General features: G+C 40.2%; 1 protein-coding gene across 2 annotated transcripts in view; it reads left to right on the top strand.

Moving 5' to 3' along the window:
- The window catches only part of march8 (membrane-associated ring finger (C3HC4) 8), a 176,145-nt gene that overhangs the window by 43,720 nt on the left and 117,026 nt on the right, over positions 1-15,399 (top strand). For both annotated transcript variants that reach the window (XM_041789362.1, XM_041789363.1), the window contains exon 3: positions 8,362-8,558. In XM_041789362.1, the coding sequence (XP_041645296.1) occupies positions 8,463-8,558 (96 nt within the window). In that variant the 5' untranslated portion in view covers positions 8,362-8,462. The remainder of the gene's footprint in view (positions 1-8,361; positions 8,559-15,399) is intronic.

The following is a 15,399-nucleotide window of genomic DNA, read 5'->3' as shown; positions in this document are numbered from 1 at the left end:
TGAAACAGGCAAATCATTCTGCTTTGCAAGATTGCCACTTCTCAAAAACAGGTTACAAAGTATTTACAATTAAAACATGGCAAAATAATCGAAGCAAATACCAAACAGATGAATAATGAGACAGATAAAGCAAATGACGATGACCACAATTCTATGCTGAAGGAATGAAGAAGGAAAAGTAGCCAGTATGTCCATGAGGCAAATAATGGGGTTCAGGCGGATTAAGAACCACTTTGTGGTTTGGTGCATTGCTTTCTTAATTCCTCACAATTAAAAACAAAGCCCTGGATAATTTTTTACTTTGTTAACCACAATTTCAGTCATTAACTCAGAAAACAGAACCTTAAAAAACAAAAAAATACTCTCCTTACCAAAATTAAACTTCAAAGACGGTCTTTTAAAAGCATTTGGAGTTATTGTCTGCTCTCTTGGTGCCATTGTGTTGTTACCAGTGTGAAGAGCATCATTTCTCCAGAGCCATCGTCCCCTTAACAGCTTAAACTGACCCCTGGAGCTGTTTCCATAGCAACAGGGCAGCGTCAAAATTGGACCCCGGGAGGTCTGTGATTGGTTTGACTGTGGGGGGATTTGTTGCTATGAATATTATTGCAGTGAACCCTTTGACTGGCACATACAAACAAAAAATGATATAGAAATGTCTCAGTCTCACAGTCCTTTGATTGACAGATCGAGTTTCAGCTTTATTAATCCTAAAAATATTCTCTCTGCAGCACTGATCTGAGCGTGTATATGATGCGGTGTAATCCGGACTGTCCATCTCTCGCCCCATTAGAGCAAACTCTCAGCTCAACAAGGACCTCTTGCTTGAGATACAATGCCAATTAAGAGCGGAGTGGAGGGTTTTTACTGCAGTTGTTATTCTTTGAGTGCACAGTAACGAGCTCGCTGGTGCAGCCGCGGTCTCTGTTGTGGCTGCAGTGATGGATGTTGTCGGTTGTTTCATCGGACTGCAGGAGAAAAACATCGGAGAGAACCCACAGCTCTGCGGAAGAAGTGCACAAATATGATCATGATTTACTGTGTCCATCCCTTATACTTACTTCACAACACAGCAGTCGGAACAGCACAAGCATGCTCTCTTTGTAATTAATACAAACATCTGTGAGTGAAATACTGCAGGAGCTTCAATGATGCAACCATGTGGTTGCTAATTCTGACCCTCTCTTATATTCTGCTCCTTATTAGCTGCACAAACACGCACTAAACATGACTTTGTATGCATCAAAGCCTACATTTTCCTTTCTAAATCTGCCTGAGGTCACGTAACAGTTCATGATACAAATAGAATTACTGAAAGGGATTAAATTCCTTTACAGCTTTTGCATTCAAGTCGCAAAATCCTCTTGACTTTTAACATAATCAAGGCTGATGTTTTCGGAAGGAAGGAAACGAGGCATGCACACAAAAGAGAGTTTACAGCCAACACATGCAGCTACAGTAGAATATTAATAAGCTTTAAAAGATGCACAACACAAGTCCAGGTTCAGTACAAAAATAAAATTATTCAGTTTTGCATACCTGACCTCTACATACAGAAAAGGGCAAGCTGCCTCTGGCAAAGTCCAGCGCTGACTCGTCAAATATAAATGGTATATTTAGTTGTTGTTCCTCTGGGAGGGAGTGCTGTGCAACCTCTTTTGTGTTTCAGAACAAACAAACAGACTGTGGGTTTTTACTGGCATGTGTATCAGAAGGAAACGTCAGTCTTGACTAAGCTCTCCTTCTGTGCAGCTCTCAAAACTGTGCTATTTAGTTAACTTTGCCACTGTATAAATTTAATTAGTTGAGCCCTATCATCAGAGACAAATAGAAGAATTAGAAAAGACGCAGTGAGCCTCCAGAACAGCTTCAGAAGCAAAGACTGATTAAAGTTGAGCAGCACAGTTAATCCCGCTATCAAATATTGTTGGACACTGAGGTGAGAATCAGACAGGTTGCTGCAAATTTTATGTTTGTTTTGGACTGCTGTAATGTGGTATGAATGAACACCTCTTCTCAAAGCTTCAATCATTGACGAGGTGTAAGAGTCTGTGAGGTCCATCACAGTTTAAAGCTCTCATCCATCACTGTTTGCTGTAAGGGCTGCTTGACTATGGCAGACATAATCTCGATCATTTGACTGATAATGAGCTGCCTATTAAACACAGTGACTCACTGATTAAACATCTCTATCACGTGCATTCAAACAGTACTTATCCTGAACACCTTATATTTTCTTATCTATAAAGCTCTGAATGGTATGGTGCCCCCATTATCTTTCATCCAGTTTGAAACCATCCTTCTCTCAGATCATCAGGCATGGGCCTCCTGAGTGTTCCTAAAATTAAGACTAAATCTGGTGAAGGTGTGTTTCGTCAATATGGTCCTGTCCTCTGGAAAACCTGCCTGCTGCCCTGAGGTCTGATAAAACACTTTCAAAGGAGGCCTTATAACACTGCTTTGCTCTCAGACCTTTGCCTTTAAGTATATCTTTGTGTGCAGATTTGAGTGTGGACTTGATTTGCTCCTTTGTAGGAGACCCCAACATTAATATATGAAAGTGAATACTGTGCAGATTGGTGCAGGGTGTATCCGAGATCATTAATTATTATTATTATGCCTGAAATGTTTGTTTTTCTTGACTCATTGTGTATGTTTGTTTCTGTTTGTCTTCTGGATTTGTGTTGTGTCTGTTTTTATCTTCTGTCAAGCACATGGAGTTAACATGTATGAAAAGTGCTATAGCAATTAAATTTAATAGAATTTGATTGTATCAGTTTATATCAAAAAAATATGGCATCGGGCAAAAGCAAGGCCAAAGCCTTGTGTTGCCAAAATCACCACTTTTCAGGGAAAGAAAAACAGCATTTTTTTCGATTGATTTAACACTGAACAGTCTTAGTCATCATCTTTGTAATACTTTAAACTGCTTTTAAATGGGTTCAAACCCAATGACAGATGCAAAGGTTGACCAATAGCACTGAATTTTGTAAAAAAAATGAATTAAAATTGTGAAAAACTAAAATGTGAGTTTTTGGCCTGACACCAGTGATATTTATTGTGATCTTTTTAGGAATAACAACACGACAAATAGACTGTTAAATGGCATGCTCATAGACACAAACAAAGCAACAGAGAAGAATAAAAAGCAAACAAAAGAAAAAATCAAGCAATCTGTATGATACCTACATGTCTATTATGCAGGAAAAAAACATGATAGCTTCAAATCCGACATTGCTGTCCTGATACAACAAGCAACAGAAGCCATGAAGCAGTCGGTGGACTTACTGGGACAACAGGTGACATCATTCAACATCCGTCTCACCAAAACTGAAACACTGGTAGGTGAAAACTTCAAAAAATTGACCGAGATGGAAGCTGCAGTTAAATCACTCCAGTCCCAAACCACTGCACTCCTGGAGCGGGTGGATGACCTCGAAAACAGATCCAGGCGCTCTAGTTTCAGGATAATCAACATACCTGAGGGGAGCGAGAGGACTTGAAAATTTCTTCAATGTTTGATCAAAACGACCGACCTAACGAAATATTCATTTTCAGTCCATTACAGTTCGCACTAAACAGTCGTTTTAATATTTTGATTATTTGCTCTGACATCATGCCGGTAGTTCCGTTTTTCAAGTCCTATATATTTCCTGGCCTGAGTGATTAAATTCATGAGCAGTGCGTAAGAGTTACCAGCAAAAAACAAACGGGTAATAAGAGATTGATTTTCAGGACATTGCAAGATTTGAACCTTGGACTTCATGGTTGGGAGACCGCATCAGTGCCTCTCAGCCACTACAACAACACAACCACTAACAGCGTCTGATGTGGTTTAAATGTCAACAGTGGTCAGTGCCATTTAGCGTATCCAAAAAACTGGCAATCCACCCCCCCGCCCCCCTATTGATATAAATATAAATGATACAGACCACTCCACGATCTTATTGCTAACATCGCCTGGCTCATACAGCGTCATAATGGGGATTTCTGTTAAATACAACACAATGAATCCCTGTGTTGTAGAAATTGGCAATTCAACCAATGCTGTGATATGATTTTGGAGATAAGGAAGTCATTGTTTTCTTCACTCTTTCAATGAAAATATACATAATAACAATAACAGTATATTATGATAACACTTATCATTTCGCGTTGACGTTATATAGAGCCGTTACTAAGTCTCAACTGCTGCCTCCTGTGTGATGTCGATGTGATGAGAAAGGCAGCCTTGCCTGTGAGCCTGCACTGAGGGCAACAGACCCAGCCTTTACGCTTACAGATCTAAATGCACGCTTACGGATCTGAGTACAAATCGTGTGTGGTACAAGTGTTGCAAAAGTCACGTTTATGACAGCCAATTGAGAGGCAGATTCTGAACCAAAATGAACCAAGTCCACAATTACAGATTTGTCTACATATTTGCAGATTAGTGCACGCATTTGTGAATCTTTGTACAAATTTTCAATTTGTGCACATATCCTTGTGATTTGTGCACATATCCTTGTACGCATTTGTAAATACTTTTGCAACAATAATAGCTCCATAGTACTAGAGCCTGACCGATTTATCGGCGGGCCGATTATTCGGGCCGATTATAGCGGATTACAGATTAATCAACATTGGCCAATATGTAGCCGATATAATAACTTTTTGCTGTGCGGGGATTTTGTCTCAAACACAGAGTTCAGCAGTAGCTCTCCCTCACTCAGTTTTGCCAACTTAGCAACTTTGTCGCTATATTTAGCAAGTTTTCAGACCCCTCTAGCAACTCTTTTTCAAAAAAAGCAAGTAGGAACAAATCTAGCAACTTTTTCTGGTGTTATTGGAGAGTTTTGGAGAATCTGACTTGAAAGCACGTATCGTTGTTGCTCTTCTCATTGAGCAGCGGGTGCAGCCGTGGGCCCCTCCCCACCCCTAAGCACTCACAGGCAGCAAAGTCCTCGTGCGGCAGTCCCTGTTGCAGTTCGACTCCCTCAGCTTGTTTTGGTGCTTGCGTGTGCTGCACATGTCAGCTCCGGGTCGTGCCAGTGCGGCTTTCACACAGGGCACAACTTCTCTGCATGTCAGCCGCATCTCCCTGCTCTCAAAGCCCTGTCCTTCATAAGTTTTACCTCAGTAAACCCCGCTAAAAGTGACTTGATTCAGTGTACAGTGGAAGTTTGTTGGGAACTATTCAAAATAAAAGCATTCTGTACAAGAACAGAGTTTCTTTATAGAGATGCTAAACTGGGCTTTTACTTGGAAAATCACAAACCAGAAAAGCATTCAGTGTGTACCCCACTTCAGTTCTTTCTTTCTGATGTAGGCTTGAAATTTAGAGCAAAAGCAGACTTGTGAATAAGATTTGACCAGGCAAGCCATCAAACAAATTAAAATCAAAACTCAATTGCAGTATGCTCATTTCCACTGATCGAAAATCCTGCAAATGATTGTGGAGAAAAATGTTTTTCAGTTCAGATTTCCACTCTAGCTTATTACTGTGAATGTAAAAATATCATCAAGGATGTTTTTCTCGAAGTACCACTTAGTCTTTAAGTCTATTCAGATTAACGGCAGGAGGAGAAAATGTTCATCCTTGTGTGTAAACTTAAAGCAGTGACTAATCTTCCAAATAAGCAGTAATTGTGCTGTTTGTTTTAAATAGGAGTTATTTTCACCCTCCACTGCTACTCTAACTCTCTCCTTGTGTCCACTTAAAAAAAAATTGTTTGTTTTCTGAAGAAATGCATTAATGGAGGGCAAAGACTACAAACTCCTGCACATTAGGCTGACATGTCTGCGCTCTGTGTGGGTTTGTCACTTCTTATCTGGGTGAGCACTTATCAGAGACGAGCAGCTATGAGCTGAAGTCGCCGATCTGACTCTGCTGCTCTGTTTCTGAACTTTCTCCTCAGTTAACCCTTTTTATCTCAGACCCCCAACATCAGCCCCCCTAAAGTCTTCAAGGCTATTACTGCCATTTCTCTGACCTCCCATCTGTCGGTTTGCTTTTTTTGGTTTTCTTAATCCTGTCATTTCCATACTGCAGAGCCTGAGGGTTTGCTTGGCAAGGAGAGTGCCTGTGTGCAAATAAACACTCGCTAATACACACATAAACACACAGTCGTTGCAGTGGTGAGGAAAGGCTTAATTGCTGTCAGTGGCAGTACAGATGGCTGCATTAACTCAACTTAAAACGACTCGTATGTAAACCTATTGTGTAACTCCCCAGGACAGCCTCTTGCTGCTGCTGTTTTTCCTCGCTCTGTCTGTTTAAATTTATCCAAGAAAACACAACATGGGAGCTCTGGCTTTTCTGGAAAAATGACTTCCAACACATCTCTAGAGTGATTTATAGCACTCTGGGATCACCTCTGATAATTTATTACTCTCTGTATGATCAAATTTCTGCTCTCTACAAATCACAGGCGATAACTGTCATTGGAGGTGTGAGAAACACACTGTACTCTAGGTCAGCTCCAAGACACCTTTACAGACCCGTTTTAAAGGGTTAATACATGTTTTCAAATCTATAAATAATAACCTAGCATGACCCTTTTGGTTCATCTTAGCTAGGGGTGGTTTTAGTGATTTAGAGGCCCTAGGCAAAGATCGATATAAAGCTCTTTTCATTTAGTTAAAAGCAATCATAGCGAGTGAACATAATGTTTTAAAGAGTCTCTTTCCCGGCAACAAAGCCAAAGTACAACAGGACATGCCAAAATCTGAAATGTAAATACCCAACTGTACCTGCTCCTCATAGAAGAGCATCATAACTCAAAATCACCACATATGCTCACTCGTGGTGCAATAACAAATCTGCCATAAATCATCCGTTTTTATTTACAGCGTGCCATTTTACCACAGTGTTCCAACAATTAATTGTTTCAATATGTCTTTAAGGACCTGCAGTTCTGTACAGAACTCTTAGGCATGTTTGAGGCGAAGTAAGGGGTGGCGAGTAAGCCGCTTGAGGAAACTATTAGTTGTGTTTTAGATGTCCTTGCATTTACCAGGGGCATAAGAAAATGATCTGTTGAAAAAATAACAAAGTCCACATCTTTTTGGTGAAGGAAGGGGTGGATGTGGCGAATAAGGGTACTGTTTGAGCAGATATTAGGTTTTCACAAGCCCTTGACTGTGCTGTGGATGTCCCAAAGCCCTGTCCCGTGGGCAGAATCTAGTATATTACCAGGGTTGACAAGGCACAGACTTAAAAGGTGCCATTGAGCTTGACCTTGGCTGGAGAGTGACACACACGTGTCAACATTTGTTGAGCTTGGCTCTGCACTTGTTATAAATAAGTTACTTGTACTTCTTGGCCATAACAGCTCAAGGGCTCCATTTACTTTAGTTTACTTGGTTTAAACAAATTAAGTAAAAAGGGGGTAAAATGGAGTTATGTTTACTTAAATACTTTTTGAGTTATAACTCAATGATTATTTGAGCACTTAAAATAATTGATTTTAAACTAGTAGTGAATACTCAAATACTTCATGTAGAACAAGTACTGCACACTAAAAATAAACAAGTTTTTAACTTACAAAAGTCAAGTGTAGTTTACTCATTATTTTTGAGGCAACAAGTTTCCGTATTTTTTTTAAAGTAAGCTCAACTAATTTTGTTTTACAGTGCGGCCCCCTAGCCGTGGGTTGTGGCACACCGGTCCCTGTGATGAATCCCTAGCACCCACTTGCCAAAACATTTGTTCATGACTGTTCCTTAAGACATTTTGGGGAATTTTAAGGTGCTTTGACCTTGCTATTGGGGCTGGGATCCTTCCATCCTGACATCATGTGGAACATTTACCACAGAGCAGGCAGGAATAAAAATATTCCGGGTAAAGTCTGAGTAAAAATTTTGCTGTTTGCTTTCACACATGCAGCTCACCCAAAATAATCCACAAATTTTTTCAGCTTGTGTTTGGCTTCTGTTTCAGTGGGTCGTACTCAGCATGCATGGCGCCATGTTTATCAGCATGACCTAATTATGTTTCTCAATTTTAAGGTATATCTTGAAAAATTATCAAAAGAAATCAGGAGGAATGAGAACTCAAAAATTAAAGAAAAATTGCACAGAAATCAAGCATGTTTCAGCACTGTGGCAATTCAACATGCTTCACACAAAACATCAAAAGCATCATGACAAAAGGCAAAAAAAAACATTATAAGAAAACATTTTAAAAATCTAATCCAAACCAATAAAAATCCAAGAACAGAAAACAAAATCAGCTGAAAACTACAAATTGTGCTTCATGTTTGAAGAACTTAATCTAGTCAAAGTTTTTTTTATTAGCTGCTTTTATTTGAATGCTCCAGACACGTTATTGTGATTTGTTTGTCTCTAAGTAAACCTCTGTCTCTCCTCTGTCTTCTCCAGGGCAGTGCGGGCACAACGTTGAAGTTTAGACCATCATGCCCTTTGCTCCAGCAGTGGGACAGGAAGTGCGTGTGTGAGTGTCCCTGGTTGGATCTGCTGGGATGAACATGCCACTGCACCAAATCTCTGTCATCCCCCGTGATGTCACCTCGTCGCGGGTGTCCGGCAGTGGGAAAGCTAAAGACAAGGACAAGCAGGTAGGTCAACAGTTAAGGCCGAACAGATTGCTCAGTATATGTTCATACAGCTGGACTTCAAAAATGTGTGTACACATGTTGGTCTGACTGCAGTCATACTAGATTAAGTACCTCGAAGCTGATTTACTCTTGCATGTATACACCTTAGCTGAACCAAAACTGAAGTTCTTTCTCACTGTCTGACATTAAATCAGACTGAACTTTTCCTTTTTGAGGTCAGTTAGGATTACCAAAATTATTTCTATTTGTTAAATGCCAGAATAATTAGAGAGAGACTTTTTTTAGAGAATTTCTTATTACCTTCTTCTAAGTCAGAAGTTTGCATATGCTAAGATTACTTTGCCTTTATACCATTTGGGAAAACCCAGATGATAGGTTAGTGACAACATTTGAGTTGAGTGGAGACACACCTGTGGCTGTATTTGAAGGCACACCTCAAACACACGGCTTCCTTGCGGACAGCATGGGAAAGTCAGGTTGACAATTGTGGACCTCCCCAAGTCTGGTTCATCCTTGGGTACAATTTCCAAATGTCTGAAGGTGCCACATGGGCTGAAAAGCCACTCGGCAAGGAAGAAGCCATTACTCCAAAAGCAGCATTAGAAAGCTAGATCACAGTTTGCAAATGCACACAGGAGCAAAGACCTTTATTTCTGGAGATATGCCCTGTGGTCTGATGAGACTAAAATAGGTTTTTGGCCATAATAACCATCGTTACATCAGGAGGAAAAGGGGGAAGGTTGCAAGCCAGAGAACACCATCCCAATTGTGAAGTACGTGGGTGGCAGCATCATGTTGTTGGGGTGTTTTGCTGCAGACAGGACTGGTGCGCTTCACAAAATAGATGGCATCAGGGGGAAAGAACATTATATAGAAATAATGAAGCAACATCTCAAGACATCAGCCAGGAAGTTAAAGCTTTGCTACAGAAGGGTCTTCCGTATTGACAGTGAGACTAAGCATCCCACCAAATTAGTCACAAAGTGGCTTAAGGACAACAAAGTCGATGTTCTGGAGTAGCCATCACATCCCTGATCTCAAGCCTATAGAAAATTTGTGGGCAGAGCTAGAGAGGAGTGTGCAAGCAGGGCGGCTTGTTTTAACCTTTTCCTTGCGTTTACATTCCATCTTTAATATGCTTTGGAAATTATTCGAATTTTAAACAGCTGCATTAGTTTTCTTCTTTTGTTATATTTTGTTGACTTGCCAGTCATCCACCCACAAGGAGACATTTTTGCCAAATAAATGTCTAATTGTTAGTGGCATCATTGCAATGTTTGTATATCTTTCTTGTAGAAGAAGCTTTTAGATGTGATGCAGAGCGGCTGTTTAAAATGGTCGACAGGCATAGGTGAAAGCTCTGAGGAGTGTGTGGGGATGATAGGAGAAGGCTACCTCAGGTGTCCTCAAATCATTACTGCCAGAACAATCAGAGTTAATTTTTTCATGCCGCAGGCGTCAATCTTACATACTGCATTACACCCCTCACTCACAAATGAATTATTTCTGTCTCTCCTGTGGGTCGAGCTGAGGTTCTGCATCTAATGAGGCTGGTCAGAGTCTGGTCTGCTTTTCCCATTTGTGCCCCAAACTGCCTTGTGGCCATCTGGTTTTGCAGTTTAGTGTCTGACTCCATAAACAAAGGTGGGCTTTTGTTCTGTTCAGATTGTTGGCTGCTCAACGCTGACAAAAGAAATCAGGGAAGTGCCAAACCTAGAACGCTCCCGTTCATCATCTCTGCTGCCTGGAAATGTAAAAATCCACCTAATCTGCCTAATATAGGCCACATGACATCTTTCAGACTGAGAAGGATTGTCACCACATCTGAAACAGATTTTAGATTTATGAGTTTTGATTTGATTCTCTGAATTTTGACTTTTTTGAGATTAGGCCTACTCCAAGAAATATTTAAACCTCTGGAAAAGTCAGGGTTATTTCAATGTCTGAACTTTGACAACATTTGATAGTCCATGAAAATGAAAAAGGCAGGTGCTTGATTGTTTTGCACTCAGCTTATCCAGCTTTAATTGTTATGCCTCTGCATCAGTGATGACCAGGGACCAGAGGCAGCAGGTTTTTGGGTTGTCTGTCACAGCTATTCTTGTGAACACAATATTTCAAAAGATTTCAGGGGATTTTCTTTAAACTTTGCACAAAAGACTTAAGGAAGAACTATTTATTTTAGAGGTTGCAAATCAAGGTTTAAAGTCATTGGGCTGCATGTTTATACCTTGAATGTGATATCTAAAGAAAACTTTGTTGACTTTTCTCCAGACTTTATCCACTCTGACTCCAGACTAGATTGATTGCATTTTAAGGGTGAAGGTCAAAAACACTGCAGCCCTTTTCCTGCACCACAGCTGTACTTTCACTGTCTGGCAATTTTAGGCATACACCAACCAGGTGGTAGCTCTCATACTTCCTCTTCCTCTTCCTCTCTCTGTTTGTACACTCTAGCTTCAAACACCTCGGTGAAGTGCTCTCAGACTGCTGCTGCTTTTTAAAGCGGTGGAACAAAGCAAGGTGCTAAGACAATATGTCAGCGTCCCACCCTTTCTCTTCAGCTTCGTCACATCACAATAGATCCCAGGCGCTAAGTGCAGCAGCACAGGTGTTCCCAAGAGCCTTCTTAATGCTGCATATGGTGCTGCTGTGTTTCATCCTCCCTCACAACACACACAAGCTGCAAACTTTCTCTGACGTATGTGTTTTTGGACTGAACACACGCACAGTTGTGATTCATTTGGTAACTAAATCTGTTTTCACAACAAATTCTTGCTGTGTCATTGCAGAAGTGAAAGCGAACAGACCAAAACTGGTTTGATGACTTACTGTTGTGGTAGCATTGAGGTGTGTATACAACTAAACACTTGATTGAACTTTACATTTTGTAGCAGAGCGATTTGAGGCCAGATTTGAAGAAGAATAAGGATTAGAGGGGATAGACGTTTAGACTCTTTCTACATCAGTCAGACCAGAAAAGCTAGTCGTAAAAATGCACCTTTTCAGCCCTGATAAGGATTTAGTCAGTTGTTTCAATGCACATTGTATTATTATTATTTAAACTGAAATGTTCTCTGCTTTGATCTCAGAACTCAGATCTGAATAAAAATCTGATTTAATGTAAAGAATATTTGCACACACAAGGAATTTGACTTTGTGTTTTTGGTGCAAAGCAGTGAACACAAAGAGGGATAAAATATAAAAGGCTGTTAAACAGCAGTACCTCTGCTATCAAAGAATTAAGACATCATGGTTAGGTTCTTCACTAGTAGACAGCTTTAGCAGCCTTTATATGAAATAAATACGATGATAATCAACATTGTATGACCTGAAATTAGCTCTTTATAGCACAGTCACTTGTTTCTTATGGGAAGGTTTATTATTTTTTGTGTGTGACTATTTTTAATTAAATAAGCATTATAAGTCATCATCACTGTAAATACACAAATAAACAATAGATATTAAAAATCAATTTATGACAATAATAAACAAATAAAGACATTAAAATAAATACAGTGATAATATGTATAATAATGTTATGCATAATAATAACATGTCAATAATGATAATATTAATAATGATAATGATGATAATATAATAACATATCCATCGCAATAATAATAATAGTAATAATAATATGAATAGTATACATTTTGCTGTGAAAATAATAATAATGATGATATAATGATATGATGCGAATATGATAATATGCACAATAACAACAACAAATAATGATATATGAATAGCTTGAATGTTGATGATGATAATAATGATTATTATTTTGATGATAATTATAATTATATTTGTATTACAACTTAATGTAATGTTGGTACAGTCCTTTAAAAATAGGGACGTCAGACCCTCCCTGGGTTTGTTGTTCTCAGCTCTGTTTTCACAGCCATAGCACAGTGCCTCCATCATCTTGCCTGTGTTTCACGTAGAGGCTCAAACTTGTTTGATGTGATTATTTTCACATGAACTGCTCCCTTTCCAGCCATTAGCTCATGAGGGAAGAGGAGCTTTGGCCCCTCTGTGACACTGTATGTTGAGCCATAATGGTGGAGCCTTATCAGGAGAGTTCAGGTTGGAAAACCTTGTCTTTCTACTTGAATTCACAAATCTTAGATGCGAATGATCACTGGAGATTTTTCCTTGCCATTTATTTCTTAACTTTTTGTTTTAGGATTGGATATTGTGGAACAGTGGGTGTGATTGAGACTGCCACTGTGTCATGTTTGGCTGATTGTTATGGGACAGGGTGGCTCAAAAATGCCAAGGTTCATGTCCCAGTTCATTCCTAGTAATAGATGAGCAGGATAATTTTAAATTAAGAGGTTAACACAAAAAATGTTCCTAAAATGATAACAGTAAATAGTCATGATTAATAATCATTGTCTCAGAATGGATAAAAGTAATCATGAATATGATATTGATCAAAGTCACACAGCTCTGGTAAAACACGTCACTCACCTTGAATATTTGTGGTGGAAAAATGTAGAGACAGACACTTCTGACACGAATGCTGTAAGTCACTTTGTGTCAGCTTAAAAAGACTTTCAGATAGCTAAATAGAAAACTCTCCTTCCATGGTTGCTTTTGTGGCTCATATAGAGGCATCAGTATTTATTCATCGAAATTGTAAAGCAGTTTAAAGTCTCCTGCCTTAGAGGATGTGGGCACCAAATAACATCAGTACAAACATTTCAGTATCAGAGGAGATGTGGGTTGTTAAGGGACCTGGTTTGACCAGTGGACCAGCATCTGTACAGGTCTGGTCTGCAGGATTAAGGGGTTTACATGAGAGAGCAGTTGTAGGAGGGTAACTGTGGTCTGCTGGGAAATAAAGGAGAAACTGTGAGCTTTATGATATCTGCAGGGCATTTGGTCTCCCTGCCGCCATGTTTTGCTATCAGTGTAAAGGTCCAACCTGGTGTCTCTGTGCCCAGCATCCCTCTCCTCCTCTGTCTGACTCCTGCTGTCTGAGCTTCCTCGTCTCCCCCTGAGGAATAAGTGGATAAACAGCAGCAACTCCCGTCCTCCCTCCCTGCGGACCCGTCAGCTAAGGGGAGGAAAGAGAAACAGAGTGTTGGAGGAGAGAGGAGGGGAAAATGCTTACTTTGAATGCTGATCAGCTCCTGATGGTGCGTGTTTGTGTGTGCGAGCCCAGAGTTTAGTCACAGAGCGCGGGCCCATCTGGCTCTCTTAGACAACACAACCGGTCTTTTACCGCTGTGAGAAAAAAAAGCCAAACTTTTCCTCTACTTAGAATTCAGAGACAGTCAGCTGCTCCTTCAGAGAGCATCACATCTTTAACTGTTGCTCGCCCCTCGCTGGCCTCCCTCCTCCTCCACTCCAGTTCATTTGTCTTCCTTGAAATCCTCTTTGCACTTTGTCCGTGCACTGTGGTCCTCCCACTTGAGGACTTGTGTTAGGGGAGATAAATTGAGGTTTAAAAAATACTTAAAAAATCAGTGTCTTGGAGAGCAAGAGGAGGGTAAAAAAGGAAAGTTCCCTGACAGCTTCAGCCTTGGCAAATAATACGGCCAGATTTATTTGTGCCTGGGGTTTTTGATAAGGTGTGCAGCGAATGGATTATGCATGAGTTGACAATAAAGTAAGCTTGGTCACAGTTTGGCAGGTGAGGAAGGAGGAAAGTGTTGAGATGCATGCTGAGTTGTTGGTGTTTTTTTTGAAGATTGTATCAGTGATGTTTCTCACTTGTGTTTTAATGTAACACTGCATCAGTGAAAGCAGCTGTAGATCCAATCCACATTCACACCCATGCACATGCCTCACTAACTCTGTTTTTATATTTAGCAGTATATCTCTCGACTGCGCACACATTGAACTCTGTGATACTTGACACACGCCCTTTTGATGCTGCATGTATTTTTTATGAAAGCACAGCGAGCGCTAGCAGCTTTGTCCTCCGATGAGCGTGTGTCAGAGTCAAGGACAGAGAAGATTCTCTCTTTTTTCTCTGATGTTTGATAACAGCCACAGAGCTCTTGGGCACTGACGGAGCTGAAACTAAAATCAAACACTGACCTCCACCACAGAAACTTAAGTACAGCCTCAAGGCCTGAAAATGACTATTTTTTATGTCTTTCTCTCCTAATCAAATGAAGATCTTGGCTCTGATGCTTGTTTTTGTTCCTCAGATTCACTGAAAAACCAGGATCTTGTTTATCAGTGGTGCATGCAGTGCCGATAAAAAGTATTCACCCCCTGGATATTTTACCCTTTTGATGCTTTTATATTACATCAAACCCCTATTTAATGTCAAAGTAAAAATGGATTCCTACAAAGTAATGTCAATTAGATAAAAACAAGTGACTGCATAAATATTCGCCCCCTTAAAAACAGAATTTAGTAGATGCACCTTTAACTGCCATCACAGCATGGAGTCTGCATAGATAGGTCTCAGTCAGGCTTGCTCATCAGGACACTGCAATTTTACTCCATTCTTCTTTACAAAACTGCCCAAGCTCTGCTAGGCTGCATGGGGATTGGGTGTGAACAGCCCTTTTCAAGTCCAGCCACAAATTCTCTACTGGACTGAGTTCTTGGCCTTTTACCCGGCCACTCCAGAACATTCACCTTGTTGTCTTTAAACTATTTCTGTGTAGCTTTCCCTGTATGCTTCAGGTCATTGTCTTGTTGGAAAATAAATCTTCTCCTGCAATTCTCTTGGAGACTGAGTAAGATTTTCCTCCACAATTTTCCTATATTTTGCAGCATTCATTTTACCCTCTACCCTTACAAGCCTCAAGGGACAGCTGTCAAAAAGCACCCCCACAGCATGATGCTGCCACAACCATACTTCGAAGTGGGGATG

Source organism: Cheilinus undulatus, linkage group 6 (genome assembly GCF_018320785.1).
Source record: "Cheilinus undulatus linkage group 6, ASM1832078v1, whole genome shotgun sequence".
In the NCBI taxonomy this organism is placed as follows: Eukaryota; Metazoa; Chordata; class Actinopteri; order Labriformes; family Labridae; genus Cheilinus; species Cheilinus undulatus.
The sequence above is the reverse complement of the archived record's forward strand: the minus strand, read 5'-3'. Positions and strand labels throughout refer to the sequence as shown.